The following is a 26799-nucleotide window of genomic DNA, read 5'->3' on the forward strand; positions in this document are numbered from 1 at the left end:
ACACTACCACCAGCTCACTAACACTGCTCACATAAAGCTCTCAGCCTACCCACTTTGAATAGGAAGAAAAACAGTGAGGCCTTTATCTGCCACTGTGAGCTCCAAAATGTGCAGTGTTGAAATGAAAGATGCTAGGAAACCAAAAAGCCCTTTGCTCCCCGACCCCACTCACTGCAGTTCACTTGACAGGGCAAAATGAGCTGTCTTGAGCAGCTCAAACTCCCAATGCTCCAGTGAATTAAGCAGTTAAGAATTAACAGAGCTACACAGTTTCACTGAGAAAACATTTCCCATTCTTTTGCCCAGGAGAAGGAGAGAGAGAAAGAAATTCAAGTCTTCTACCATGGAGAAAGATGCTGCAGCCTGCTCCAGCAATCCCACCAGACCAGCTTCTGTGAAATACTTTCCAGAACAGATACCTTCTTCATCTGGTGACACAACATCATCAGAAACTGCTGACTCTTCCAAAACATTAGAAGATATGTTCTAAGGAAACATAACACAGGTAAAAATTTGTGCTCAATTTCAATGACATTCAACACTTTGAAAGCTTGATGATTTCAATCGAATCCTACAATGTTTAAAGCAGCAGCTGTTACGTGCTTTTTGTTTCATCTCCTTCTGAAACAACAGGATACTTCAGCACATGGTTGAGCTGATTGAGTGGCCCATGTGTTCACAGCTGTGTGCTTGTTTGCTCTGCTCAGCGTTGCCCTGCCTAATGTGAGTCACAACAACCCCTCCATAAGTTGCTTCGGAACAACTGCACTCACTTCACAGTGACTGGACTAAACAGATGGTAAAGAAGTACAACTTATATGAAGAAATAAACTCAATTGGATTCATTCAGCCTACAGATGAGAGGCTCAGGGGAATCAAGCCGCGTTCAAGCATAAAGATTATTTTCAGAACTTGCTATGATGCATTCTCCTCAAAATCAACTGAGTGAATGCAGTGTGAATGTCTAAACATAGGAATATCTGTCAGCAGCAGTGACAAAACCCCAAAATACACTACAGAAGATAACCTCTACCTGAAATGTAACGCATCCTACAGGGAGGTATTTTCGGTCCTCGAGCATGCTCAGATACTCAGCCACCAAGGCTGCAGAGTGGACCAAACACTGTGCTGACTCTGCATGATTGCTCCTCTCTGAGTGCTTTCCAGCCATGTTCTGTAACCAGGTCAAGCGCAGGTCAGGGGAATTCTGATAGCCCTTTGCAATCCTAGTTAAAAATAGGGAAAAAAAAGAGAGAGAAAAAACACACACAAAAAAAACTCTGCAATTAGTATGCAGTCATTTCTGTTTAAGCAACAATCACTTCACAGATTTCTTAGCTAGCTACTGGTGGGCGAGCAACTGGATCAAGCTAGTGATGGCTCACTGCCTCTAAGGGTGACTGCTGAAGCTCTTGACTAAATTTCATATTTCAGACTAGAACTGCAGCGTCACTGCTCCAAAAGGATGCTCTGTAAGGGCTCAAATGCACAACATCTGAGTTCAAAACCAAAGAGCAATTACCTGTGTTTATATTAGGTGACATGTGAATCACAGGAAGCAGTGCAAAACAAGCTTAAGTTAAAAGTAAAATGATTGCCAAATGCATGATCAAGATTCACAGCTACACAATACTCAGTGCTCTAAGTACAGAAGTGCCATAAGTACTAAGCTTCTTCAAACACCAGCTGGACACTGACATCTACTGTTCCTGCTGTGCAATGAGTATGGACTCTACCTGTACATCAGGTCAATTAGCATTTCTGGATCTTCCTGGTGCTCCTTCATTTTAACTGTGTCAGAGAGGATCATGTGCAGGTTGAATACTAGATCTTGGACCTGTAAAAAATACACTGCTGTAATGAAGTAGCAATGGGAATCAAGCTACTTACTGCTATGCCAGGGCTACAGCTGCTCTGAGCCTCTGTGTGGTTACCTCACTGTCAGAATTAATCAAGGATCTGGGTTTGGTGTACACAGGTCACAAAAAAAAGTATGAACCTCCTTCGAGGAATGCATGCAAATATTCCAGGCTGGAAATAAACTAAATGCCACTTATTCCTGTGGTTCTTTTACCTGATCAGGAAATGTTGTCTCTCTGAGTTCCAGATCTTCTTCAGCATATGTTAAAATAGTCTTCAAGGAACGTCGTAAAAATTCCTCATTGAAATTCTGGGATGTCCCCACCAGGGATGAGAGAGACATAGTCACCTGCATTTTCACTCTGGCAAAGTTCTGCAACAGAGAAACTGTATTTCAACAACCTGCCAATACTGTGCACTCACTGTTATCAGAGTCAGTGAATCCCTCCAGTTCTGCTGCTCAGCCTTGGTGAGCACTTTGTGACAGACAGGCACGTGGGTACTTGCAAAATACCAGCTGGAGGAGCTGAAGCTGAGAACTTTCTTAGCACTTTGAAGCACATGTGAGTTAGTAAACCTAAGATCTAATTAGAAATTAGTAACATCTGGAGGAAAACAAAAATCCCAGTATTTCTAATTCATTTTCATGCTTGTCTAGCTGATAAGCCCCCTAACAGCCTTACTTTCACATGAATGAATACACAGTGCTCCATCCAGAGGTCCCCAACCAGTTCCCATATAATAACCTAATGAAGTGCAGCAGGACACTCACATTCCCAATCTCAAAGTTTTGCCTCATCAGAAGGTAAAGTGAGGCACTCGCGTGTGACCGTATTGTGCTGATGCTGCTGCTACAGTGTCTCAGGAGCCTCAGGCACAGATCTGCACACTGCTCTGTCTCCTCTTCAAACAGCAGCTCAGGGAACTGGAAAAACAGCATATGAGAAAACTACTGCCTGGACAGACAGAAACAAGCACTCAGACATAAAGGCCACAATGATCCTATCAAGCAATAATACATCAAGCATACATCAGCATTAGAAAAAGTTCAATCCCCTCAAAGCTTCCTTTGAGGGGAATTGTGCTGGTTTGAATCACTTCACTTTTACAGTTAGAGAGATGCAGAATCACTGGTAACACTGGTAGACATTTTACCTACTATTCATTTTACCTACTCCACCACTCCTTGCTCCTGCATATACACCTTTCGATTGATTCACACTGATTCCAAAAACTCAGGCTTAAACCTTTGGGCTATTCCCAGTACATATGCAGAATCACAGTTTAAATTATGGTACAAGTGAAAAAAAAAAAAAATCAATTTTAAGCAAGATTCATCCTTAATTTCAGCTGTTCCTTGCGCTGCCTGCTGGCTAAGTACATCTGCTAGCCACACCATACTCACTCCTCGTGAACTGCACCTTTGTGCACAGCTATAAAACCCAAACTGCATAAAAAGAGCGCCCCAATCACAAAAACCATTCAGGTTTTATCCATCCCGAGACCCCATTTCCTGAAAATTAGTCCTGCACAAAACAATAAATGCTGGGTGAAGTGACAATGATATAAAGGGAAAAAAACAGCCCCATCCTCCATCTGCACTGCTCAGGATATATTACAGCCTCTGCAGAGAATTCACCTTTGAGACCAAAGCTCTCTGTGTGGCGAAGCAGTGTTGGAGATAAAGTGCACTTTGGTTGCAGGCCATGCTGTGCAGAAGCACCTTCAGCACCCCGCCAAGGATGCTCTCTTTGGACTCCGTCACAGAAACAGTCTGCAGGCAAAAGAAAACCAAGGGTCATACGAGCACAAGCAAATCTCCTGGGGGAGCTGTAATAACTCTGCTGAAAACCCCTTTGGCATGGAAAAACTGCCCACTTTGCTGAGCCTGTGGAACAGTCGCATTTCTGAATCGGCTCCAGGTGATGGAAATCTGACCCATGAGCTGAAGGAGATGGAATGACACAAAACTGCCGTGTGTCCATGCTCACTAGTGGGTAAAGGGGAAACAGACAGATTTTGTATCACAGCGAGGAGCCTGGAGGCTTTCCTGCACTGTGCCACCGTGTACAAACACAAGAGACCGACCTAGAACTGAATGACTGGAGGCAAATTTGGGAAGGAACCAGAGGAGTTGGTTGTAATAGGGCAATATTAGCCAATTTTCACTGTTCATTAATGGAGTTTTAGAAACAAATACTTCTTAAACTACAAAAAAGGAACAATTTTCAAAAACCCTGAAGAAAGCTACAGTACTTAAAAACCATACTGTAAAGGGCTGAGGATGAGGAGAGGCATTACAATCCTTCCTGCTGCAGCACTAGACCTGGACAGTTCTGACAGTGTTCAGGCAGTTAGAATGGCAGGAAGGCTCTATTTAATGAACTGCTGCCAGGCCAGCTGATCCTAATGGTATCACATCTCTTTTCTTCTACCATCCTTACCTGTACAACTATCTCTAGTGTATCCAAAATAATTAGATTTGCTTCTGTTGCAAGATTTCCATCAATAAGTGCTTCATGTTCTATCTCTGCTCGTGATCTATTCGGAGAAAAGAAAGCAATAAAATTACCTTCTGTTTAAGAAGTAAACCCAATATTATTTCTCCACTTGAAAATATTTCCTCATTGGCAGGAACCCCTTGATTACAATGCACATACTTATTGCTGGACAACACAACGATCCTTGAATGTATCCATTAAGAGGACAGGAAGACTTGCTTTTTTTACATATACAAACTTACAGGTGATTTACGTTCATCATGCTCAGGAGAGATCACACTACTTCTGACACTTCATTACTCTCCCAGGAAGACAACAAGCATTTAGAATCAAAGTCCAACTCAAACTGGTTTAGTAGCATTGTAAGGCATGCAACAGCGAAACCAGGAATAGAATGAATGGTTTCATGTTGTAGGCTATGGACACACGGTGGTGCTACACGAGCTGGTATTTATGCACTTTGTTCCCAGCAGCCAGACTAGTTGCAGGGCAGAGTGCACAGTGTGGAGGTGTGATTTCTGCCCTCTTATGCTACGTTACATTACAGTTTTTGAAGAATATCTTCCATGCCACGAATAAAAAGCCCACACAACTTTGCTGTTTAATACCAGGCACTCACTTCCCTCAAAAGGCTGACAAAGTTCATATCCCCACTCACAGCAGAGGTCTCAGGAATTCAGCAGAAACCACCTCCATTCAGTGACAGGAGCTGCACTTGGCAAAGCCCCAGTGCTACATCTAAAGGGCCCAGCTACAGCTTGCCCGACTCAGGTGCTATCTCTGACAGATTCAAGCCAGGCCAAATGGCACTGAAGGCATGATGCAGAGTACTGACAAAATCCAAACAGAGCACACATCAAGGAGGATGGAGCTGACTTGGTTGACAGTGTTCCTGGAACCTGTATTGCAGCAACACTCCTGTGCCACACAGCTTCCCATGAGAGCTGGGTCATACACTCATTGTCTACTCCTCAGTCTCCAGAACATGAAGGCTTGGTGCCTGATCCTTCTGGGCCAAAGAGAGAGGCCCAGCCCCTGTGTCAGTAGTGAAAGGATGAATTCTGCAGGCCAAACTTTAATCCAGTATAAGTGCCCACGGCTCAAGTTGAACCATGGTGAAATTTATACCTACATCACTTTGTGAGGAGGTTTAAAACACACTGTTGATCTGGCTTTCCTGATGCCTCAGCCAGACTGCAGTCCTGGACAAGAAGCCACTACCTGACATAACAAGAGATCTACACTTCTGTGTTGGACAAAATAATGATAAACTGTAAAGATGTACTTTCAAATCCAAGAAGTATCTTTACGTCTTTGTGGGTAAAATTTGGCCTGACTTCCATCCAGGCTGAGGACCTGGCTCCTCAGTTTCTTCAGAGCTTCACTTGGGCTGAGATTACTTTCCTAGGATTAGGAACAATTCCAGACTGCAGACTGCAATTTGAGGAAACAGAAAACATGCACTGCAAAGCTCAAACACAACTCCTGAGCCTTCCAAATTAAACCACACTGGGAGAGGGAATTATAAAGGAAATGGGTGTAATAAGCAAGAGGAGCTCATTCCAACCAGTTGCACACACACGCACACACACACACACACTGAAAACTTCTGCCAAGCATCACAAACAAGGCTGTGATGATTGAATCTGCAGATGTATAAATGGCAATTTATAAGAACTGCACACCAACACTACAGTACCTGGCTGGTTTGTGGCTTCTAAAAGCACAGCACATGTGGAAAAACAATCAAAGTGATGGATTAGGGAAGGAAAGGAAAGTGAGCTTTGACAACTCCAGAATGCTCTTATGTAATAAAGGAAATATGACATGGGATATATATGCTATCTGTGAATACTGTTCATGAATCTTCTCTCTAAATTACAGCTTACTACAGGATTTTTAGAAGGCCATGGATTGTATTAGTCTTGTTAAATCTCTTTTAAAAATACAGAGAAAGTAAGGAATGGTGGAAAATAAGAGTTAAAACAGGGCAGTGTCAGGCAAAAATCTATTTGTACATTGCCAGACCTGCTCCAGTGGAGGGCTCAAACAGGCTAAGTGGACTGCTGCCACTGACCATCACTGGTGAGAGAGACCCTGCATTCCCACAGGCACTGTGACATGGTTAAAATAGAAGAATAAGGCAGAGTTACTTGTCAAGCTTCTCCGTGTTTTGACGCCAGTGAGTCATATCCTTTCTCCATCTCAAATTCTCTTGACTTCCAAAAGCGCTCCCAGAAGGACTTCTCTCTGTAGGATAATATTAAAATAATAGTAGCCATTTAATTTTTATTTTTATTTTTTTTTAAGTAGCAACTCTACGTTGTTAACAAGCAACAGGTGACAGCAAGCTATAACTTATTCCTTAGATCCAATGCTGTGGCACTCAGACCCAAGCTGTCTATATGGTCTCTCACTAAGTGCCATGAGAGGTAACTTGACTTGCAGTCATTTTCACCCAAGTACTCAGTACAGACTGAGCCAACTGAGACAGACTGCTGAGAGGTAACTATCAGGGTTGCTGAGAAGCAACTTCTTTGGACTACTCAGGAGCCTAGGTTTAGCAATCCTCAGCAGTCTGACACTACTGTTTGTCAGCTGAAAACAGTGATGTCTTCAGGATGGTGCTGAGATCCCATTTCCTGCTTCACAGGCTATCTGTCTTTATTGCCACTGCTGGGAGGGCAGGGAAATTTCATCACACAACATCCCAGATAAGGGATAAAGGCAATCAGATCAGATTTAGGAGAAGAAAAAAAAAAGTACAAAGGTCCCTAACTCTGTGAAATGACTCATTAATTATGTCTCTAAAATATTTATTCAATGTAGCCCACTGTGAGTGACTCACATGTACCAGGAAGCCTCCAGCAGAGTAGGAGACTGAACCCAGCTGATTCTTGCCCTAATCCCTGGGCCATTTAAGGAAGGGAGTAGCAGCTTTTGAAAAATATGTAGAGTGCAGAAGACGTCTTTACTCACCTAACTGTCCTCTGCTTCTTCGGACCATTTCCTGCCTTGCTCCTATGCTTCCCAAAATAGCCTCTTCAAGCTTGGCTCTCATGTCTTTTGACTTCTTGAACGTCAGACTGTTCATTCTTTCAAACACTTTCTTGCCCTGCAAGTTTCAAATGATAGTGAGGGAAGAGACTTTCAATTTGGATTATTTATTAAGTGCAACAACTCAAAATATCATTCCTGTATGAAGAGAGAAAGAAAGGAACATAGCTTTAGTTGCTAACTAGATAATCTACCCAGATCCGGCAACACTTCGAAAAGCTCTCTTATTGTTGGGAACAAGCAAAATGACCAAGAGATATTTCCTTTACAATGCTGCAGCTCCCAGATGAGTGGCAAGCAACACAAGCTACATAAAAAATGAAAGGAGACAGAAACACTTACATGACTGAAAAGTAAACATGGAAGAACGCCAGAGGCTGCACAGAGAAGTGCTTAGCCATGGGATTTAGATTACAGGAAATACTGAGAGAACAGGAAATGCCTTTCTGGAATTGTACAAAGGATGGGAGTGTTACATTTCTCTGCGAGCCTTAGAAGAAACTCCAGGAGGTTTAAATACCAGTACCTTGTATTCAAAACAGGATACGCAAAGATAAAGCAAATCCAGCAGGCGATTGAGCTGCAGCACTGACAGGTCTGTGAACCACTTCTGTAAGACACTTTCATCTGCATTCTTGAGCACCCACAAGAGACAGATCAGGAGGCTGCGGCTGGACTCTGTTGAGAAGGTGGAGTGCTGCCTGCCGCTCTAGAACAGATAGGACAAGACATCTGTCACACTGGATTTCACATCCAAAAATGCTTCAGTCACCACTAAAGGATTTCCATAAGGTGCTACTCTGGCCTAAATAATTGCCAGGTAGGAACAGAAGTGAATAGGGAGAAATGGAAGGGTCTGCTAGAACTGAGGAGATACCCTTTCCTGTGCAGAGAACAAGGGAAATGGCCCATTTACATCTTCAGCTAGGTAAGACTTGGATGTGGTAGGAATTTTTGCTTAGAACTTATAACAACCATTGTAATTCAAAGAGCTTTTATGCAATTGTTTCAGAAAGAGAGAATCTTTATCAGAAAATTCTTACATATTCTGAAGTTTGTTGATTCTCATCCCTGCCTGACACCCCAATGAGACAGGTACAACAACATTCAGTAGTGATTTGTTCCCTTGTCTTTCACCCTCTACAACACCCAGCCACAAACTGATACGAGTTTCTGCTGCTCACTGATCAGCCCTACAGGGCGTGCACATGTAAATATTTGCTTATTGACACAGGGTGAGGGTCAAGGAATAGGCAGAAATCGCTTTGTACCGATGAGGTGAGTAGAAAACTGCTGGGCCTGGTGAGCTGAGGGACCGATGTTCCTGCAATGGCCATGGCAACTGTCTGGCTTATCATGCTTCCACTCTCGCCTTCATAATCATCAGCAGTGACGCAGCTCGGCCTCCCTCGCTGATTGTGACTCTCTGCCAGAAACACACACATCCTAGTTAATCCCCAAACTCAACACTTTAATCCCCAAACTCAACCCCAGCCTCCCTCCGCAGTGCTTGTTTCACTGAACCATCTAGGAAGGCAAACTGAGAAACATCACACCCACTGATAGGGTCCTGCAAGTAAACAAGGCTTACTATTATTTGGGATTATGCAAGGCTAAGACAGTAACAGTTTGTAAAAGCAATCTATACAACCTCAGTATCTAGAACACTTTTGAAAATAAGACTTTTCACTCCTTTGAAGTCCCAACACCACAACTTTACTTTTTGCTTTACTGTGCCATTAAACTCAAAGGATGGCAAGGACTCCAAATCCCAAACTACTCCAGACCAGATCACCTGCCCTGAGCTGACACATCTCACCTCTGCTTCTCTGCAGGACACACCTGAAATGACCTGCTGATAGAGCACACACAGAAAGGAAGTAGAGGAACTCTGCTCCTTCTTTTTAACCTTTGAAAGATTGAGGGGTCCGGGCTTGTTTAGTTAGGAGAAGAGAAAGCTCCAGGGAGACTCACTGTAGCCTTCCAATACTTGAAGGGAGTGTATAAACAGGAGGGGGAATGGCTGTTTGTGAGGGTGGATAGTGATAGGACAAGAGGGAATGGTTTTAAACTGAGACTGGTTTAGGTTAGATATCAGGAGGAAGTTTTTCAGCCAGAGGGTGGTGAGGCACTGGCACAGGTTGCACAAGGAGGCTGTGGATGCCCCATCCCTGCAGGTATCCAAGGCCAGGCTGGATGTGGCTCTGGGCAGCCTGGGCTGCTGGTTGGTGACCTGCACACAGCAGGGGTTGGAACTGGATGAGCATTGTGGTCCTTTGCAACCCAGGCCATTCTAGGATTCTATGATTCTAATTGTTCTGAGCTCTGCACAGTATATGGGATGACTTTTGAATCAGGTCAGAGCAGAGAGACAGGCCAGCCTTACGTAGATAGCAATTAAAATGCACTGCTCACTTTTCACTTTATGCAAACAAGTGGCCAAATGCAGCTTTGAGTGTTCAGCCATTTTGAGGATTTTGCAAGTGCACTTTAGGAAACGGATGTGGAAACACATCAAAGTTATTATACTTCAGAAATACAAACGACCTCATCCACCAGTAACAGGTCTTGTTTTAGAACCAACAGAATTTGCTCTAGACAAGAAACGCTCAAACTTGGTGAGCAGCTGAACATATACCCACAGCACAGAACATGAAATACCTGTAAAATCATAGCACAGAATACAAAATACCTGTAAAATCATAGAGCTGAGGCACCGTTTCCATGATCACACCAATCAGAGGTAGATACAGCATTGCCACCCGGGCCTTTACCTGCGGGTCAGCGTACCGCGGGTCCGAGTCGTGACTGGACAGTAAGTTGTGTACCATATTGATGACCTTCTTATGCAATCCAAATAAACTGTTAAAAGAGAGTTGGGTCACGCAGATTAGTTAATGCCTTCAAAGCAAACTGTGTGTTGTAACTGAGTGGTTTCGGTTAAAAAAAAAGGAAGAAAAGGAATCCTAGTTTGTATTTTTAACTTTGCATAAACTGTCACTGCACATATTCTTCCATCACCCAAAGATTTTACAAATGGCTGGCTGCTGACCATGCCATATAAAAGGTATAAAAACATCCTGCTGAGGTGTACACTCAACATGATGCAAGCACTCTCACATTTTCCATACAAAGCCCCAGCTTTGCAATGCTGCTGTACCGAGTCAACTGAAGAATGCTAAGAGAGATAGGGAAATACAGAGGATGGGGAGAGAAACTCAAGAGTAGGTTTAGTGACATCACTTGTAGTGCTCTTTTCTGTTTCTATTTAACTCCATTCACAGAGAGAAAAGCCCTCCTAAAACAGAACATTGCTTTTATCAGATGATCAGGAAGATTCTGCCTCAGTTCCCTGAATCCCCATGCAATTATTCAACCGAAACAGACTACAGCTCAGTAGCTGAATGCAAACTGTCAGAGAAATGGAGGGGCAGAAGGAAAAACCCAGCAAGAAGTGGCCTTCCTCATTATTAAGCTGCAAACAATGGCAGGGCCCAAGCACCATTCCCTCTTGCACAACACTGTGTGTAAGCCTACTGGTGCTCATGCCTTATGAACATAAACCCCTTTGACTCCTGACAACTCACTCTGCTCCTCTCAGTCCCCTCAGCCACCACACAGAGGGCAAACTCTTCCAGAGCAAATAGCATGTATCTCTGTAGCTATTTGCTTCTGGAGGCAAACCAGTCCAATGCAACAACCCTACCCCATGCACAAAGCAGCCAAAGAAGCTCATACATGATGCAGTAGCAAAACATAAGCTTCAGTGTTCAGACCTGTGGTATTAAAACAAGGGCCGAATTTCAGGCAGTATCCACTTTACCTGAAAAGTAGAGTTAAGTTCTGGTTAAAAAAGACGAGAGGATCTGACTGGATTGTTGTGGGTTTAAAGTGGTTATAAAGACACCAGTACAGGTTAGGAAGGCATCAGGTAGGTGAAACTACATTTCTCTCTGTGTTTTTTACATCACACCAATATAAATCCTACAGCTGCCTTGTCATTATCAATGAGATCCTAAACAGCTAGGAAGGAAATGCTTATGTAAATAACTGGCAGCACAACCTTCAAATTAAGGTTAAAGAAAAAGCTTTATATTGTTTTGAAGGAGTGGCATCTAGGCTGCACTTGAATAGCTGGAAACAAGCTATCCAACAGGCAATGGAACTAAGCACAGGGAAAGCACATTCAAACAATGCAGTGTAATTAAAACCTAGGGCTAGATGGGTTTCTTTTTCCCTTTTCCTGAACAGAACGGGTACAGGATCAATCTGTATGGAGGAGGAAATGTGACCTGCTTATCTTTCTGTCTGATAACGCAATGAAGTGATCCTGCTGCCCTGCACCAGCCCCTCTGACATCTCAGCCTTGGATTTGTGACAACAGTGCACACGTCTGCAAAAACGGACTTTTGATGGTGAATACCCAGGGTCAAATCTGATTTTCTCATATCTGCCCTGTAATGTCAGTCAACACAGGCACTATGAAATGAGCAATAATTGTTGTTACCACTGAATAATCAAGACATGCAGTGCTGTCAGCAAAGAAAACCTGTTCAAGGTCTATCTGCCTGGGCTAACTCTCTAGCTTCTTTAATCCACATGCTGTCTCCTCTTTTAGACTACAGGTGCTCTGGAGGAGGACTGTGACATGTTGTGTTATTGTACAGCACCTAGCACAGGGGGATGTAACCAAACCTCTAGGCAACACAGCACTGCAGTCTTTCCTTTTCAGTGGAATCCAAGGAGCTCTTATACAAGGGGTGAACTAAAATGTAATGTATTTTACCAAGGGAACAAAAGCATGGAAGGAACAAATATAAGGCTCTAGATCACCTAACAAGATCTAATGCAAAGCTCTACTGGAATGAGCAGCTAAATGGGTGGGCATCCCTCTCCACTTCTGGGATCAATTGTAAGCTTTTTCCAACAGTGGCCAAAATACTTTAATGGTAAGCATGCTTAAAACCTCCATTAATCATCTGGTAATGATCCTCACACCTGACCATTAGAACTCTTCTTAGGCATGAGAATGATAGACCCCATGGTGCATCCATCAGGGCAAAGACAGATTTAATCCTGAGAAGAGCCAATAAGCTGCAAACCACAAGTCATTCTGGAGAACTGTATCAAATAAATGCTTTACTGATACACATCTTCACCAAAATTCAGGAGCCTTTGATTAAAAGGGATTTCCAGAACTGAACTGGTATCAGTGGGCTTTTGCTGTCTACAGAGGGCCCAGATAGGAGCTATCTTTCTAGTGGACACAAATCGTACTGACAGTACCTCTGTGCAGCTGGACAAAGAGGTCCAGCACCAAGGTCCAAGCTTAAGGGCTGAGAACATCAAGGTGACAGAGCTCAAAAAGTAGTATGTGAGAAAAGAAAGGTTGTGAAAATAAGGGGAAATGAGACCAGAGACAGGGAGTAGGATATTCCTATGCTACAAATAGGATTTCTGCAGCGTGTGAATGGGTAAAGATTTGCTGCTTTTTCAGACCAAACAAGTGGGACTACAATGTGTTATGCACTTATACAGGACAACAAACTCATTTATGGCATCACTTTCTTCTCCAACAAGAAACAGAATTAATGTTTAACTCCTGAGACCTCTTGGTAAAGGGGCAGAATTACCCATGAATCATCAGCATTCGTCGACTCTGCTGATATTTCTGGGTCCACCTTGAGAAAATGCCTGTGAGAGAACTTAGGACTGCAGAAGCAATCAATAATTTCTATTGAAATCCATTTGAAAGGAGCAAGGCAGAAAACAGCCCTAAATAATACAAGTAACAGACTGGATGTCAGGTCTACAGGCTACACTCCCACTTCAAAAAATTATTTGCTCCACAAGCCAGGCAAGTCACTGACCAACTCTGCACACTTGACTCTATTTGTCTATTTATGTAACCCATGGGGGTCTCACTGATGCATAATTTATGTTGAACAGAGGGGACTACAGGCAAAATGCACTGTAATATTTAAAAACACCAGCAACAGAGACTTCTTAAACACAAAATTATTTTTTTGTTATAGTTGATAAAAGCAGTTTTCCTGTTGGAACTCCACTGGTGCCCCTATGGAGCTGGGGGCTCCAGAGGGAATCTCTTTCCTCCCTCAGCTGGAAAAATATGATTGAAATCATGTTCACAGTGCCAGTGCTAAGGAACTGAGAAACAGAAGCAGCAAGGAAAAAGAGGATTCTCAGAGTTAAAGGTCCCTTACCTTCTCAACTCACAAACATAACTTAATTCTGGCCATGCCAGAATTTGCTTGCTATCCACCATTTACTTGGAGCTACAGAAAATTCTTGAGGAAAAAAATTGCAAAGATTTACCCTTCTGCATCAGGATCTAAAATGACAGCCAGTTCTGTTAACACAAGCCCAGCCAAGTAATGCTGTTGACGGAAAGGCACAGACAATTCAAACATATTTGCAATCTTCTGGTCTTGGACATTTGTGGAGAACCCAGAACTCTGGAAAAAAAAAACAAACAAAAAATACAACTAAGTTTCACCAGCTGCATCATAAGGATCCTTGGAACACAGAGAGTCAAAGCCCAGGAAACACAACAAAAGCAGTTTCAGAATTAAACACGATCCCAGGTGAACTATTTTTTTCGTGTTTTGTTTGGATGTAGGCACGTTTAACTACAATATATCCAAGCTTTCTACTAATTTTCTTAATTGTTTGTCATTATTGCCTTCTCCCCTGCAAGACAGCCTTAGAGAAGTTAAGCCAAAGTACCTTGGAAAGTGCATTAGTTAAACTTTCAACTCAGGCATGGATCGTTTCCTCAGGCTTAAGAAAGCTTTAATTTGAGTAAGTTTAATTAATTTTTCAACTAATTAATCTACCTGAACAAAACACTTGTTACTCTACTTTTTCTGAGCAGGTTGGGACAGCACTACAGTATACAGAAAGTCCCTTGTTTTATAAGAAAAGGCTAACAGTGTACAAAGTCTTTTTTTAATGGCTCATTTATGCTCATGCATAACATGGAAAGAGATTAGGTGCCTTGAGACAAAAGGGTGTGTGGACACTATGGGGGCACACATATGGGCTTCTTTTTTTTTTTTTTCCAATTATACAATATCAAAACAAGTGAAAACCAACACAGCAGGAAAAACTGTTACACTTCCCTCCAAAGTCTGAATGCGAGAGATGCTTCCAGGTTCAAGATGTTGCAGAAAGAAGTAAAACCAAAACTGCTGTAGCCAAAGTCACATCATCACCTGAACTGCCTGCAACCCTTGCATGGTTCCCATAGCCCTCATCCACCCATTGCAGCCTTTCCCCAGCACATCAGTGGCAAAGGGGGCCTTTCAAGTGAGAACTCTGTCTGTGTGCTTTCCAGCTGTTCACCCGTTCTTTCCTGAATGAAGTTAATTTCTAAATAAACATTTCCAACAAATACTAGCAAGCAGAGACTGAAAATATGGGTTACACATCTTCTGCCTCATGTGAATCAAGCCTCAGAACAAAGCTCAGCTTGAATTCCCACAAAGGGCCCTTGTTGCAGGGTACCTGGGAAGTTGCTGAAGACACAGACGGTGATGGAGACGCAGGCGGTGTGAGCAAGCTGCAGGGTAAATTCAAGGTGACATAGTGTTCATGGCTGCAAATGATGCGAAGGAAGTCCAGCCTCAAAGATGCCAGGTTACTTGGGTTTGTTAAGGAATACAGCTTTGAAGACACCTGGCAAGTTTAATCCGTAAGACTGCAGTTAGCACCAAAGCAGATTACAAATGCAGCACTGGCTCTCCTGCCCCACTACCGCTCCCAAAACTGCTTCCAAAGCAAGAATTAAACAACCTGACATCATTACATGACCCCATCCGCATTACTTCTCTGTGCTACAGATTCAACTTCTGAGGTGCAGGAGTCACACGCCTCCCAGCCAGTAACAGCACACGTAGCAGTACAAGATGTACATACAAGTCATATTTTTACAAGCAAATTAAGTCCATACTTCACTGTCTGTCTAAAAGAAGAGTTATGCCGTGGATCACAGCTAAGTCACAACATTTATCTGCATTCACCTGTTTGTAGCAGGTCTTAATAAGAACAAAAACAAATCCTCTGTCCATGATAGACAATAGATCATTGAGGAAAAATGCAAGACTGGTGTTGAGCCTTTCAACCATTTCTGTATCCTGGAGAGAAGGAAGAGAAAAATGGAAAATGACAAAGAACACGCTGAGCAGTAATAGAGCAATACAGTGAATTCAAATGGAAACTCCTGCTCTAGGCATCAGCAAAGAACACACAGTAGGGTCTGGTGCCTGAGCTCTGATGTGAGCTCACTTTAATTGTTTGTCATTACCTTCTGAAACCGAGAGACTATATCACCAGCAATTGTGCTGACCAAAGCAGTTACATCATCCATGAAACGCTCAGGAAAACGATTCTTTCTTGAAGCATCCAGTTTGTCAGCAAAATACAAATGATGCACCATGCTCTTCACCTATAGGAATATAAATTACAGTGGAGTCACTCGTGGAAATGAAACAGGATGGAGACTCGGTTGTTGCTGTTTGTGTTTTAAATGATGAATGTTAAAGCAGTAAGCAAAGTGCTCCCAGTTTGCTCACCATCAGCTCGAAGAAGAACCAGGCCTGCTGCAGGGCTGCCTCCCGCACACTCCCACTGCACACGACCCACTGTAAGGCCAGCTCTTCATGGAAAAGCTACACAGAAGCAAATCCAGAGTTAGTCCAAGCCTCAGCAGCAGCTCACAAAACAGTCTGCATGAGAAATGGGAGCACGGTCCATGGAAAGTATGGCAAACAATGAGATTAAGCAAAATAATAACTGAGGACATGACAGCAGTGGTGGTTCCTTAAAGAAATCCCCAACTAACAATGAAAGATGATGTCATGATATGGAATGTGAGAAACGTTCCAAAGCATCTCGCTTCAAAATTGAATTTCAAGTGTCAAAAGGATTTTCCACCCACCCAAAAGGAAAAAAAAAGGTTTGGTGCTCATATTAATTTATTTTAAAAGTCTACCTTTCTGCCTGGTCTGATTTTTGCAGGAAAAAGGAGTAAAAAGTGGACATATAAAGCAATTTGTACAAAGATAAACATTTACTGTGAGAAAGGACTTAAAACAGTAAGAAAGAAACGTGGGGCTAAGAATCAGCTTTTAGATTTCTTTTCTTGGGAGTACCAATCCACAGACTGGACACTGTCAGCGACCACATTTCCCTCACACAGAAGTCTGGCATTTTGCCTTTCTGATGTTGTTCAGTACAATCTCATCTCCTTAAAGGGAATGCACTTCCAAGGCAACTCCCTCCCACTTTCCGGAGTCACTCTAGATTAACACCTACGTCCCTGAGTTCAGAACACATCTGCAGTGCCAACCATCAAACACACTGTAATTTTGCACACAAGGATGTGTCATTTACATGTCTAGACAGTGCTATCCGTAATTTAATGTAAAGCCACAGATACTTTGGCTCCAAACAGCACGGACATTAAATCAGACAAGCTACTCCTGATGATATTATTCTTCCCAATTTGGCTCTGTCAGAATACCTCACATTCACCACAGCCTGGATGTTCAGAGGTGTTAAGCAACAGCGGTTCCTAACGACCTCAGAAAGAATCAGGCTATAGATAAAACAGATGTTTTCAGAATGACTTGACCTCCCTGCCCCACAACATCAATTGTCTTCACTGAAATCTACCTTTTTAGTTGGTAACCGTCCTGTTAATGTTTGTAAGAAACTTGACGTCTCAGTGTGCGAAGACATACGATTACAACTTCGATCCGTAGCCTACGGAGTGGAGATGAATGAATGATGACAGGACATTAAAGTTTGCTGTGGATGGGTTTTGCAGCTCAAGGACAACGTACGTTTACAAAAATACTGTTCCAACTGTAGGCTTTTACTGCCTTTACACCTTTTTATGCATTCTCAAAGTCTTACTCATTTACAGACCTGCTTTAAGCAACATGACAGAACTTTTTACTGTTTTAAGACACATAGGCTATTTAAATAACTGCGTGTTCTTATGCACAAGGACATTTAGTGCTGCAAAGCATGAAACCTTTTCATCGCTCTATTTTATCAACATGCATATGTCAAGGAAGTAATACTTGTAATTTCAGTGCCATACCTCTCACTCTACCAGACCAAGTACGTGTGGATGTAACACTGCTACTGGCACAGAGAACGAGAAAATCACTTAAGTTATTTCTGGTGGCAATAATTGGCAGGAGTACAAGTGACTGGGTACTTGTAAAAGTGGCAAACTTGAAAGGAAGTACAGTTGAGAGGTATGTTCAAGGCAACCATGCAGTGGAAAGCAGCAGGCAATGGGGGGCTAAAATAACTTAAGTCTTTTTGACCAAAGCTGCTATAAAGTTTTCATACTTTGCAACATGGAACAGATACAATTGGACCCAGAGAATCACTGGTTCCAGCACTTAAATTTACACCTTCCAAGAGAGAATTTTACATGTGTATCAATTTTGGTTTAATAATATTCCACTCAAACAGACATGAAGGATTACTTGACTATGAATACTAAATGCTTGATGAAAATGGCAAAATGGTTCACATTAAAAGAAATGGCAAACATGGACAAAACTATGAGGCTGTGATTGATGTTCCCATTTAGAAATGTGCTCCACCTGAAGCTGAAACTAGTGTTAGAGAGAAAGAGAGAAAAAAGAAAGGAAAAGCAGTCACAGCATTTACATTTCACAGACCAGCAACCACTGAAATGAAAGAAGGGGACACGTTCACAAGTTTTGGGGTTTGTCATGCAGTGCAGTGAGGTGGTGGGGGAGAAGATGCTGATTTATACAACGAAACTCAAAGTTTACAAAGAGCAATTAAATAAGTAAGTAAATAAATAAGCAAACCACCAAAATCAGAGTATGCACTGAGGATATTCTACAGGGAAACATCAGAGAAAACAAAGCCAGAAAAACCTCTACCGAAGACACCACCTGTGTTGACTCTGCACTTGGGCTGGGGTTGGATCCCCATGGGGCTGCTTTTGGACCACCAGTGTTTACCCAGGAATTGGAGCGGTCTAAACCCTGGGCATGTAATAGAAAGCAGTTGGGAAAGGAAAGAAATATTACATGTTGCATGCCATACAATAGTCAAATCTTAGTCCTCAAAAGCAATCAAACAGGTGCACTGCAAACACATCGCCAATTACAACTGTTAAAGCTGCATTTGTTGAGAGGCTTACTTTTGTAACTCATCACACATGTACACCACATCAATATTCCAGTCCAACCTGTTCTATCTGTAATGCTTGACATTCAAAAACTATCATCCTCCTGAAAAATCCCACTTCTATCAGATGAAATCCACTTCAGTAGATGGAGCCAGCCCAAATTTTTTATGTGACAGAAGAAAATTGGTGGTCGGATGTGAAAAACAAAGAATGCTCTCAGTTTTTCCTCAGATCTTTTTCATAAGGTAGACTACTTGCTAGCCCACAGACTATAAGCTCTACAGATCCCATGGAAATGCTACGGAAACTCAAAGAGATCCAACTGTCAGCTCTCACAGGTTTTCATGGAGGAAAAATCCTGCACCATTGGTGGAGTAACCTGTGGAGAAGCTTCCACGTGGACTTTTGGCCATTTCCTCTGGGCACTGTGGCAAACAGAGAAAAGAGGACATACCTTTTCTGGAACCAATCTGCTCTGCCAAAAAAAACATTTGAAAAATTACCTTGCTTTTTAAAAAGATTTATCTCATTTGTACTTCAACTTTAACTCTCAGTGGATCATATGTGCAAAATTACTGCAGATCCCTCCTCTCCCTCCACTCTCTTCTCCTCTCAAGAAACTCAGAATGAAGAAAATGAAAAAATCAAACTCGTGTTTGTCATCCAGGCTGTTCCCATGTCAGGAACTCTCAGTGGGATGCAGTGGACATTCATGGGTCTCAGGATCCAGCTCTAACGGAGGCAGTTGTGCAATGCCACAGACATTCCCTATAAATGTCACACATCATTTTTGACCCTCACCCGAGAGAGCTTTTATCTCAGCTCCCATGCCAGCCCAGAGCTTTTTTCCAATATGTGAGGCAAAGGTGCAGACTATTTCATCACAAAGATTATCAACTGCAAAGTCCATCACGCCTAAAAGTTTGTTTCTCTCATGAAGACAAATCTACCCAAGGATTGAGCCTGGGATTCAAATCATTAATACATCAAGCTATCCTCTATGCAAAGTATAGCCATGCTGTAATTTTGCTTAAGTTGTCCAATAAAAATATACTGAAGAGACAGAATGAGTGCTTTAATCTCAATTACTTTTTGGAGATAATAAATCAAACCTCTCCATCTTGCGTAGATCCATACAAAAGATCTCACAAAAGAACTGTGCAGAATGCTGAACTAAGTTCACCTTTTGTAAAGCAAGGTTTAATTCTGAAAATGCCTTTCTCCCACTTCCTTTTTCATTCCTATGCTTTCTGATCACAGCTCTCTGTACATGTCTAGCCTCAGAACCAATGTTGGCAGAAGCAGATTTTGTAAAAATCTGAAGAGATTCCTTCATTTCATACTTCTCTGGAAGATAAAAGAGTGCAAGAGCTTCTCTGGCTTGGTAAGTCACTTCCAAGTGCACAAAACTCTTGTTAAATCCTGTTCTGTTTCTGGGTTCAACCTGCAGCTGGGCACAGAATGCACATCTGTGAACATCCATCATCAGAGCCATGACACTCAGAGTGTTCTCTTTCTTCCCAGCACATCCCCAACATTTCAGGAATACTTTAAGCATAAAAATCTCAACATACTCTTTTTAGACAGTTAATAAATCCTCTTCAGTAGGGAATAAAATTTACATGGCTTCAGTTCACAAATGAAGGCAAAATAAGTGACAAGACCTAAACCCTCCTCTATTATGCAAAACCACAGAAATCTTCTAAATCCTTTAAAGGGGATGACTGCTTCAATGCTCAGAATTAAACACAATGCTGATGTAAGAAAGACCAAAAGCAACTTTACCAAAACTATCAAATACATTACAATAAGAAACAACAGAAGACTGAGCTCTAAAGAGTTCCACCACACATTATTTTTTCCTTTTAAAAGCAGAAAGACTCCAGATAGATTCAACGTGAAATATAAGTTCCTTGTTTGGGTGTATATGTGCTTAGATTTTTGCTTGGAGAAAGAGAACAGAAATTTATGCATCCTGTACTCCTTTCAGCATCTCAGGAAGTATTCGTGTTTCTAGTGACATCAAGGAACAGAAACAATTACATTAAACCAACATTCTGTATAGTCAGACCAAGCTTAATTTCTGATACTATCTGGCTAACATGGAAAAAAAAAAAATCCCCATCAGCAATTATGGATATATTTGCATATTTAAAGCCTGGAGTACCTCTAGAACAAAATTTCTCTTCATTTTGTACTGTGACATTATTCACTATGCCAGCACATGTAAAGCTTCTGATACCCTGTGTGAATTCCATGTGCACATTACTGCCTATGGCATTTCACGAAAGGTCACAGTTGATAAATTAGCAAGATACTGAGGTGGTCTTTAAAAGATTTTAAGCCTTTGAAGTCCAAACTTTGATGAAACAAATAACTATTTGCCTATCCATGTTACTTCAGCATCTTATTTGCTCAGAAAAGCAAGTCACCATTAATTTCTCAAAGATAAATTTCTTTCTCAAAGAGGTTTCCCTTATACAACCCAGGACTGTGTCAAGCTTGCCTGTTGGGGCTGATGGCTGCTATTTTGCCAGAAGGACCAAATCAAAAGATCAGACTCATCTGTGCTGGAAGGGACACAGGTGGGGAAAGTGTCTCATCTCGGTGCAAGGTGTCTCAGTTCAAACACAAAAAAAGAGCCCAAACTGAACTAAGGCACTCCTCTCAGGTAACAGATCTACCAACACAGGTTTGTCCTGCCTCATGTCACCTATTTTAGGCACAAAGTATTGGTAGCAGCTCTACATACTCAGAACTCACAAGAGTGGGACAAGAAGGAGATTCATACCTTGTGTGGCATAAATCATCTGCTGAGAAGCTTTTTTTCTCTATACTGATTACACAGAAAGCCCTGACAACCATGTTCCCAGAATAGACAACATAACTGAGGTTAAGAAAATCTAGTCCAAAAACCATGCCATAAACATGCACACATATACCCAGAGCACCTAAGAGCTGGAGTAAGACCACACCAGATGCTTTGTACTAATCTGCCCCCACTCCTTGAAAAGCCACTTTCAGCAAGTTACAAAGGCCATAGAATCATAATAGAATCCTGGAATGGCTTGGATTGAAAAGGACCACAAAGATCATTTCATTTCAATCCCCCTACTACTTGCAGGGTCGCCAACTAGCAGCCCAGGCTGCCCAGAGCCACATCCAGCCTGGCCTTGAATGCCTGCAGGGATGGGGCATCCACAGCCTCCTTGGGCAACCTGTGAACAGTGCGTCACCACCCTCTGGCTGAAAAACTTCCTCCTCATATCCAACCCAAACCTCCCCTGTCTCAGTTTAAAACCATTCCCCCTTGTCCTATCAGCATCCACCCTCGTAAACAGCTGTTCCCCCTCCTGTTTATATGCTCCCTTCAAGTACTAGAAGGCCACAATGAGGTCTGCCCACCATAAAGGTGGGGAGTCACTGTGGATGCTGAGTGAGTACATCAAAAATTCATACTGCAGCTAGACTGCAGCTCAGTTGCTAACCAAGTGAAATCTTTCTGGCCATGGAATATGTCTGATGCGTGCAAGGTACTTGCTTTGGACATAAGTAACACAGAGAGCATTTGAGCAGCTGTTAGTGCTGAACACAGAGGAGAAGAGAGAGTTTTGGTTTGGGAGGTAACACTGGGATCAAAGGGTAGCAAAGTAGGGGATGCAAGGTTTGGGGAGACATAACAGCTAGTCAGAGGATACAGCTGCTGGCCATGTGAGAAGTGAGAAGAAAGCTGTCCTTGTCTTACTGGTCTTGGGGAGGCAAGTCCAGAAGGACTCCAGCCCCAGCCATCATACCCATGGAAGTAATACTGGCAGGATGGTCTCTAATAAATCAGAGACAGAAGCAGCAATTTTCAGGAATATCAGGCATGTTTTCCATAACCACCAGAATAAGCCTGAGATGGGGCTGCTAGTGAGGACAACTTTTGATAGGAAATAAAACACGAGAACTTCCCCATCATTACTTTAGATGTGAAATAAAAGACACTGCCATCCCCGAGCCCCTTGGCTGTGCATTTGTACCTTACTGCCAATGATCGAGCGAACTTCATCATCAGGTGAGGTGGGGGTCCCAGATATATCTGGGTTGCTGTTGCTGAGGCTCCGTGAGCGGTTCAGGTTAAGGCTTGCTGGTCGGACAGCAGATCGAGCCATGGTGGCATAATGCACTGATCCCCCTAAGCCACCGGGACCTACAGTGCCATACAAAGAACATCTTGTTGCACCTCCAGTCAAAGCCTCCATCCCGCCCTGCTTTACACCTTATTACTACAAAACCTTTGCATAATCAGTAGCTCTGGTCCATAAGGAAATCTCCCGTGCTTCCCCTGCCTGGTGCTCCAAGGTTAGCAGCTGGGAGATGGGATCAACATGCTGTTTTATTCTGTGATCTGTGGGAAGCAGGAAGCTCCCTGTGGTTTCAGGCAGCCAGCATGAGGTCTGCCTTTAGCCAGATCACAGACTGGAAACAGTAAAGCACTGAATTCTGAAGTATAGTTCTAAGCACACAACTTTTCCAGTCTCCTCAGTGGCCTTCCATTCCATGCAAGAAACAAGTGCTGTGAACAACGGGCCTTCCAAAGCCGGGTTTTCTGTATCTCTGTATCTCCATTCCAGTAGATGCCTTTCTTGTTCTCAGCAGAGGTAGAATCAATGTGATTCCCTCCTGTACACATCTGTATTTAAGTATTTCAGACTCCTATGCCAGCGCATCAACTTCTGCTGGAACTGAATAAAAGTCCTAAAGTACCAATGAAAGAGTCAGGGAAGCAGGATAGGCCACAGGGTATCCCATCCATTTGTCACAAAACAAAGTAAATAGAACAGCATTTTGTCATAATTTCACCTCAAGTTCTTTCAGTAATGGCACTTTGAGACCACTGAATAGTTAAATTCCTGACATGGCTCTAACTGTAATTAAACTCATCATTTAAATGGCAACACTGCATCGCAGAGAAAGTTAATAACAGGACTTGGCAGGGAACCAGTCATGCAATTGGAGCTCAGAGCATCTGCCAGGAAGCACTTTCTGCTTGCTTTTAACAAACTGTGACTTGAAATGAAGTGAAAAAAGAGCTACCTGGTGATGGCGAGTTGGGATAGGTATTTGGTAGGCGAAAAACATAGTAAATATAGGAAGCAAGAAGGCTGTTTCTGCCATGCTGGTCCTGGTTTCCATCCAAGTTCTTGTGAAGTCTGTTTATGATTGAAGCCATTGCTTCAAAAGATGCTTGGCCCAGGTTTACTGAAAAAAAAAAAAAGAAAAAAAAGTTGTTTTAGATTTCAGCAATCCCCACAAACAAATTCTGAATTTGCATTTCATCCACCTTCTAAAGGATAAATGGTGAAGCTTGTTAGAGTACAGCAAGCATTTCTCAAGAAAAACTGAAGCTGGTATTTGAAGTAGGGCTAATAAACAACTTGACAAGAAGGCAGGTGTTGCAGTGTTGCAGTTCCTCTCATTTTAATAACACTTGATGAATTTAGGTTTGATTTCTGGAATCAGACCAACTTTGGCCCCCCAGTTTGCAATGGTAACAATATCCTAGTTCACCTGATGCCCTTTGGATATTTGTCACGCATTTCTCAGTAAACTCTTGGCTCCATTTAAGTATCAGTCAAAATACAAAGTGAAAAAGAGCAATTCCATTCTGTTTTCAAGTAACATTCTGTTCAAAAAACTAAGCATAGAAATCCACACATGGACCTGGCTAGACATTTTAAACAAATGAGGATGAAGCAGACTGCAGCTGGAAACAGTAAATCTAACGTAAGTTGGTTCACAAAGTCCCCCATGTCAGTACATCTCCCTTTCCTCTCTGCAGTCAGCACCTCCCTGTATATTGGTGTGTTCAGAAAACACATCAGCAACTTCCTCACCAGTGTTTGAATTGCAGGCTTCCTTTCTGAGAAGTTTAATTAAATGCTCAGTTAGGCCATTTAGGCAAAACCCTAACAGGGAGCAAAAGAAGGGATTATTCATGCTGACAACATCAGACTAGAACAGCTACAGAAACTACAGCATCTACGTCTTCTTAATTTACCTACTTCAAAGTTCTCCAAGGTGACTAGTGAGACTGAAAGACTCAGTTTCTGAATGTCAGTACGGAGACACATTAACAGGCTCCAATGCTAAGAAAGCACTGGGCATCCAACTTTGAAAGTCAGGCTCCTTTCTGGTGTCTCAACTCGGACACCAAATTACCACCCATTTTTGAAAACCTTTCCACTGAATGTTGCTCCTGTGTATATCATCACTGGTCTGGATGCCAGAATGTTTTACTTTGAAGATGCATGGTATATCAGTGGCACTAAAGTAAAGGATAAAAATGGACTTATTTATTTCTACATAAATATGATAACATTGGAAGTGTCAAATTCTCAGCTATGTAATTCTCTATAAAACTTAAATAGAATACCTATTTGGCCTGCAATGACAGGAGGTCTTACTACCAGAAGAATCAGTTTGTCAAGCAGGAGATGAAGAAATCGCACTACCGGCTCCAGTTGAGAGGAATTTAAAGCTGAAATGCTGCTCTTCAGTTCATTTTCCAAGTTGTTTTCCATAATTCTCATGTCTCCTATTCGCACAGGGAACATGTGCTCATCCAGAGCATGGACAAGTGCAAAGAACTTGTCAAGATAAGGGTCCTACACACAAGCACAGAACAGAAATCAGCAAGAAGCTCCCACATGAACACCGCTCTCTGTGGACTTGTCCTCACTGATGGATTCTCTCTTTCCCCTCTTATATCTGGACATTTAATTCCACAAAATTACCAGAAACTCAACACTTGTGAGAGCTCTGCCTATTTAAGCTCAGCTTAAATCAGCCAGTTCAGAAAGCGTTCAGGCAAAAGTAGAGAACTCACAGACTGTGTTCTTTAGAGAAACAGACAGAAATGCACTGAAGTCATAGTACTATTGACAGCACAAACAAAATACATCAAAAAACCATCAAAAAGACACACGAGGAATTAATAAACTAAAAGTTGAAACGATGAGTTCAAAACGATTGCCATCTCTCATTGTGGATCAAAGACAGACAAAAAATACACATGGAAACAGAAGTGACAGGGAGGAAAAGGAAAAACAAGAAAACATCATATGCTTGGACAGCATGTTAGATCTGTTGTATTTAAAACAACAGTCAAAGGTCTGAAAACATTGTTGGCCATTCAACCCCTGTGAATAAAGGCCAAACCATTCATGTTTTTAAGCAGAACTTCTCAGATATACTCACAGCAGAACGTGGAATAACAGGTCTGCTGGCTCAGAACTGAAAATGAGATTGTAATTTCACTACTGTAATTGCTGTACTCTTCATTACAAACTCTTTGACAGTGTTTCAACTGCCAACAGATTATCAAGATTTTTTTATTAAAACGACAGATCTTAACGCTTACCTGAGTATGGAGGGATGAGACAGCAACAACTTCTACATTGAAAACTCCTTTGTGATTATCCACCCACTTCATTCCAGGAAGTGGAACCTACAGGTGAGCAGAAGGATGAATGGAGATGTGACAGAAAGAAAAGCTACAGTACTTCTCATTACAATTGCCATTTCATTTTACTGTCAGACCATACACGGTTTTAAACTGAGACAGGGGAGGTTTGGGTTGGATATGAGGAGGAAGTTTTTCACCCACAGGGTGGTGAGGCACTGGCACAGGCTGCCCAAGGAGGCTGTGGATGCCCCATCCCTGCAGGCATTCAAGGCCAGGCTGGATGTGGCTCTGGGCAGCCTGGGCTGCTGGTTGGTGACCTGCACACAGCAGGGGTTGGAACTGATGAGCGTTGTGCTCCTTTGCAACCCAGGCCATTCTGTGATTCTGTGCACACACACACAACTATACTTAGCATTTAGGAAATACAGATGCATGCACACACAAGCTTATAAGTGCACATATACTTCTCACTTTTTTTTTTTTTTTATTTAAAAAAGAAGTATTCTCCTGCTGATTTTCAATGTGAGAAACTACTCACCTCTGGAGAAAGCACTGAATATGCCTGTGGTGGTTTTTCCAGTGAGACAGGGAGACAGAACTGACCAGTCTTTAACCGTCCATTTTGAAGCATCGGAATCCACTTTAAGTAATTGAAGAACAAGAAGAAATGAAAATACAAACTTCTTAAGGCTTTACTGAAATCCACAAGCTTGACTGTCTCAAAC

At 42.3% G+C, this 26799-nt stretch overlaps 1 protein-coding gene across 9 annotated transcripts in view; it reads right to left on the minus strand.

The window, feature by feature from the left end:
* DOCK7 (dedicator of cytokinesis 7) overlaps positions 1-26799 on the minus strand; it is an 88709-nt gene that overhangs the window by 11574 nt on the left and 50336 nt on the right. For 5 of the 9 annotated variants that reach the window (XR_006179310.1, XM_042873221.1, XM_042873220.1 and 2 more), the window contains exons 18-40: positions 26613-26714; positions 26030-26116; positions 25043-25274; positions 23704-23868; positions 22647-22816; positions 17115-17204; positions 16013-16108; positions 15745-15885; positions 15461-15574; positions 14946-15116; positions 13755-13894; positions 10111-10280; positions 8690-8844; positions 7945-8127; positions 7341-7476; positions 6515-6611; positions 4305-4401; positions 3500-3634; positions 2633-2785; positions 2075-2233; positions 1737-1837; positions 1034-1226; positions 343-486 (exon numbers count right to left, since the gene is read on the minus strand). Coding sequence is in view for 8 of the 9 variants with exons in the window: in XM_042873221.1 (XP_042729155.1) it covers positions 343-486; positions 1034-1226; positions 1737-1837; positions 2075-2233; positions 2633-2785; positions 3500-3634; positions 4305-4401; positions 6515-6611; positions 7341-7476; positions 7945-8127; positions 8690-8844; positions 10111-10280; positions 13755-13894; positions 14946-15116; positions 15461-15574; positions 15745-15885; positions 16013-16108; positions 17115-17204; positions 22647-22816; positions 23704-23868; positions 25043-25274; positions 26030-26116; positions 26613-26714 (3231 nt within the window). In the remaining variant the exon portion in view is untranslated. Of the gene's footprint in view, positions 1-342; positions 487-1033; positions 1227-1736; positions 1838-2074; positions 2234-2632; positions 2786-3499; positions 3635-4304; positions 4402-6514; positions 6612-7340; positions 7477-7944; positions 8128-8689; positions 8845-10110; positions 10281-13754; positions 13895-14945; positions 15117-15460; positions 15575-15744; positions 15886-16012; positions 16109-17114; positions 17205-18385; positions 18479-22646; positions 22817-23703; positions 23869-25042; positions 25275-26029; positions 26117-26612; positions 26715-26799 lie in introns of all 9 variants that reach the window. The other 4 variants (XM_042873225.1, XM_042873224.1, XM_042873226.1 and 1 more) reach the window with 2 other exon arrangements.

This window comes from Lagopus leucura, unplaced genomic scaffold (assembly GCF_019238085.1).
Source record: "Lagopus leucura isolate 7727_CA_CO unplaced genomic scaffold, USGS_WTPT01 Super-Scaffold_100009, whole genome shotgun sequence".
Lineage (NCBI taxonomy): Eukaryota > Metazoa > Chordata > Aves > Galliformes > Phasianidae > Lagopus > Lagopus leucura.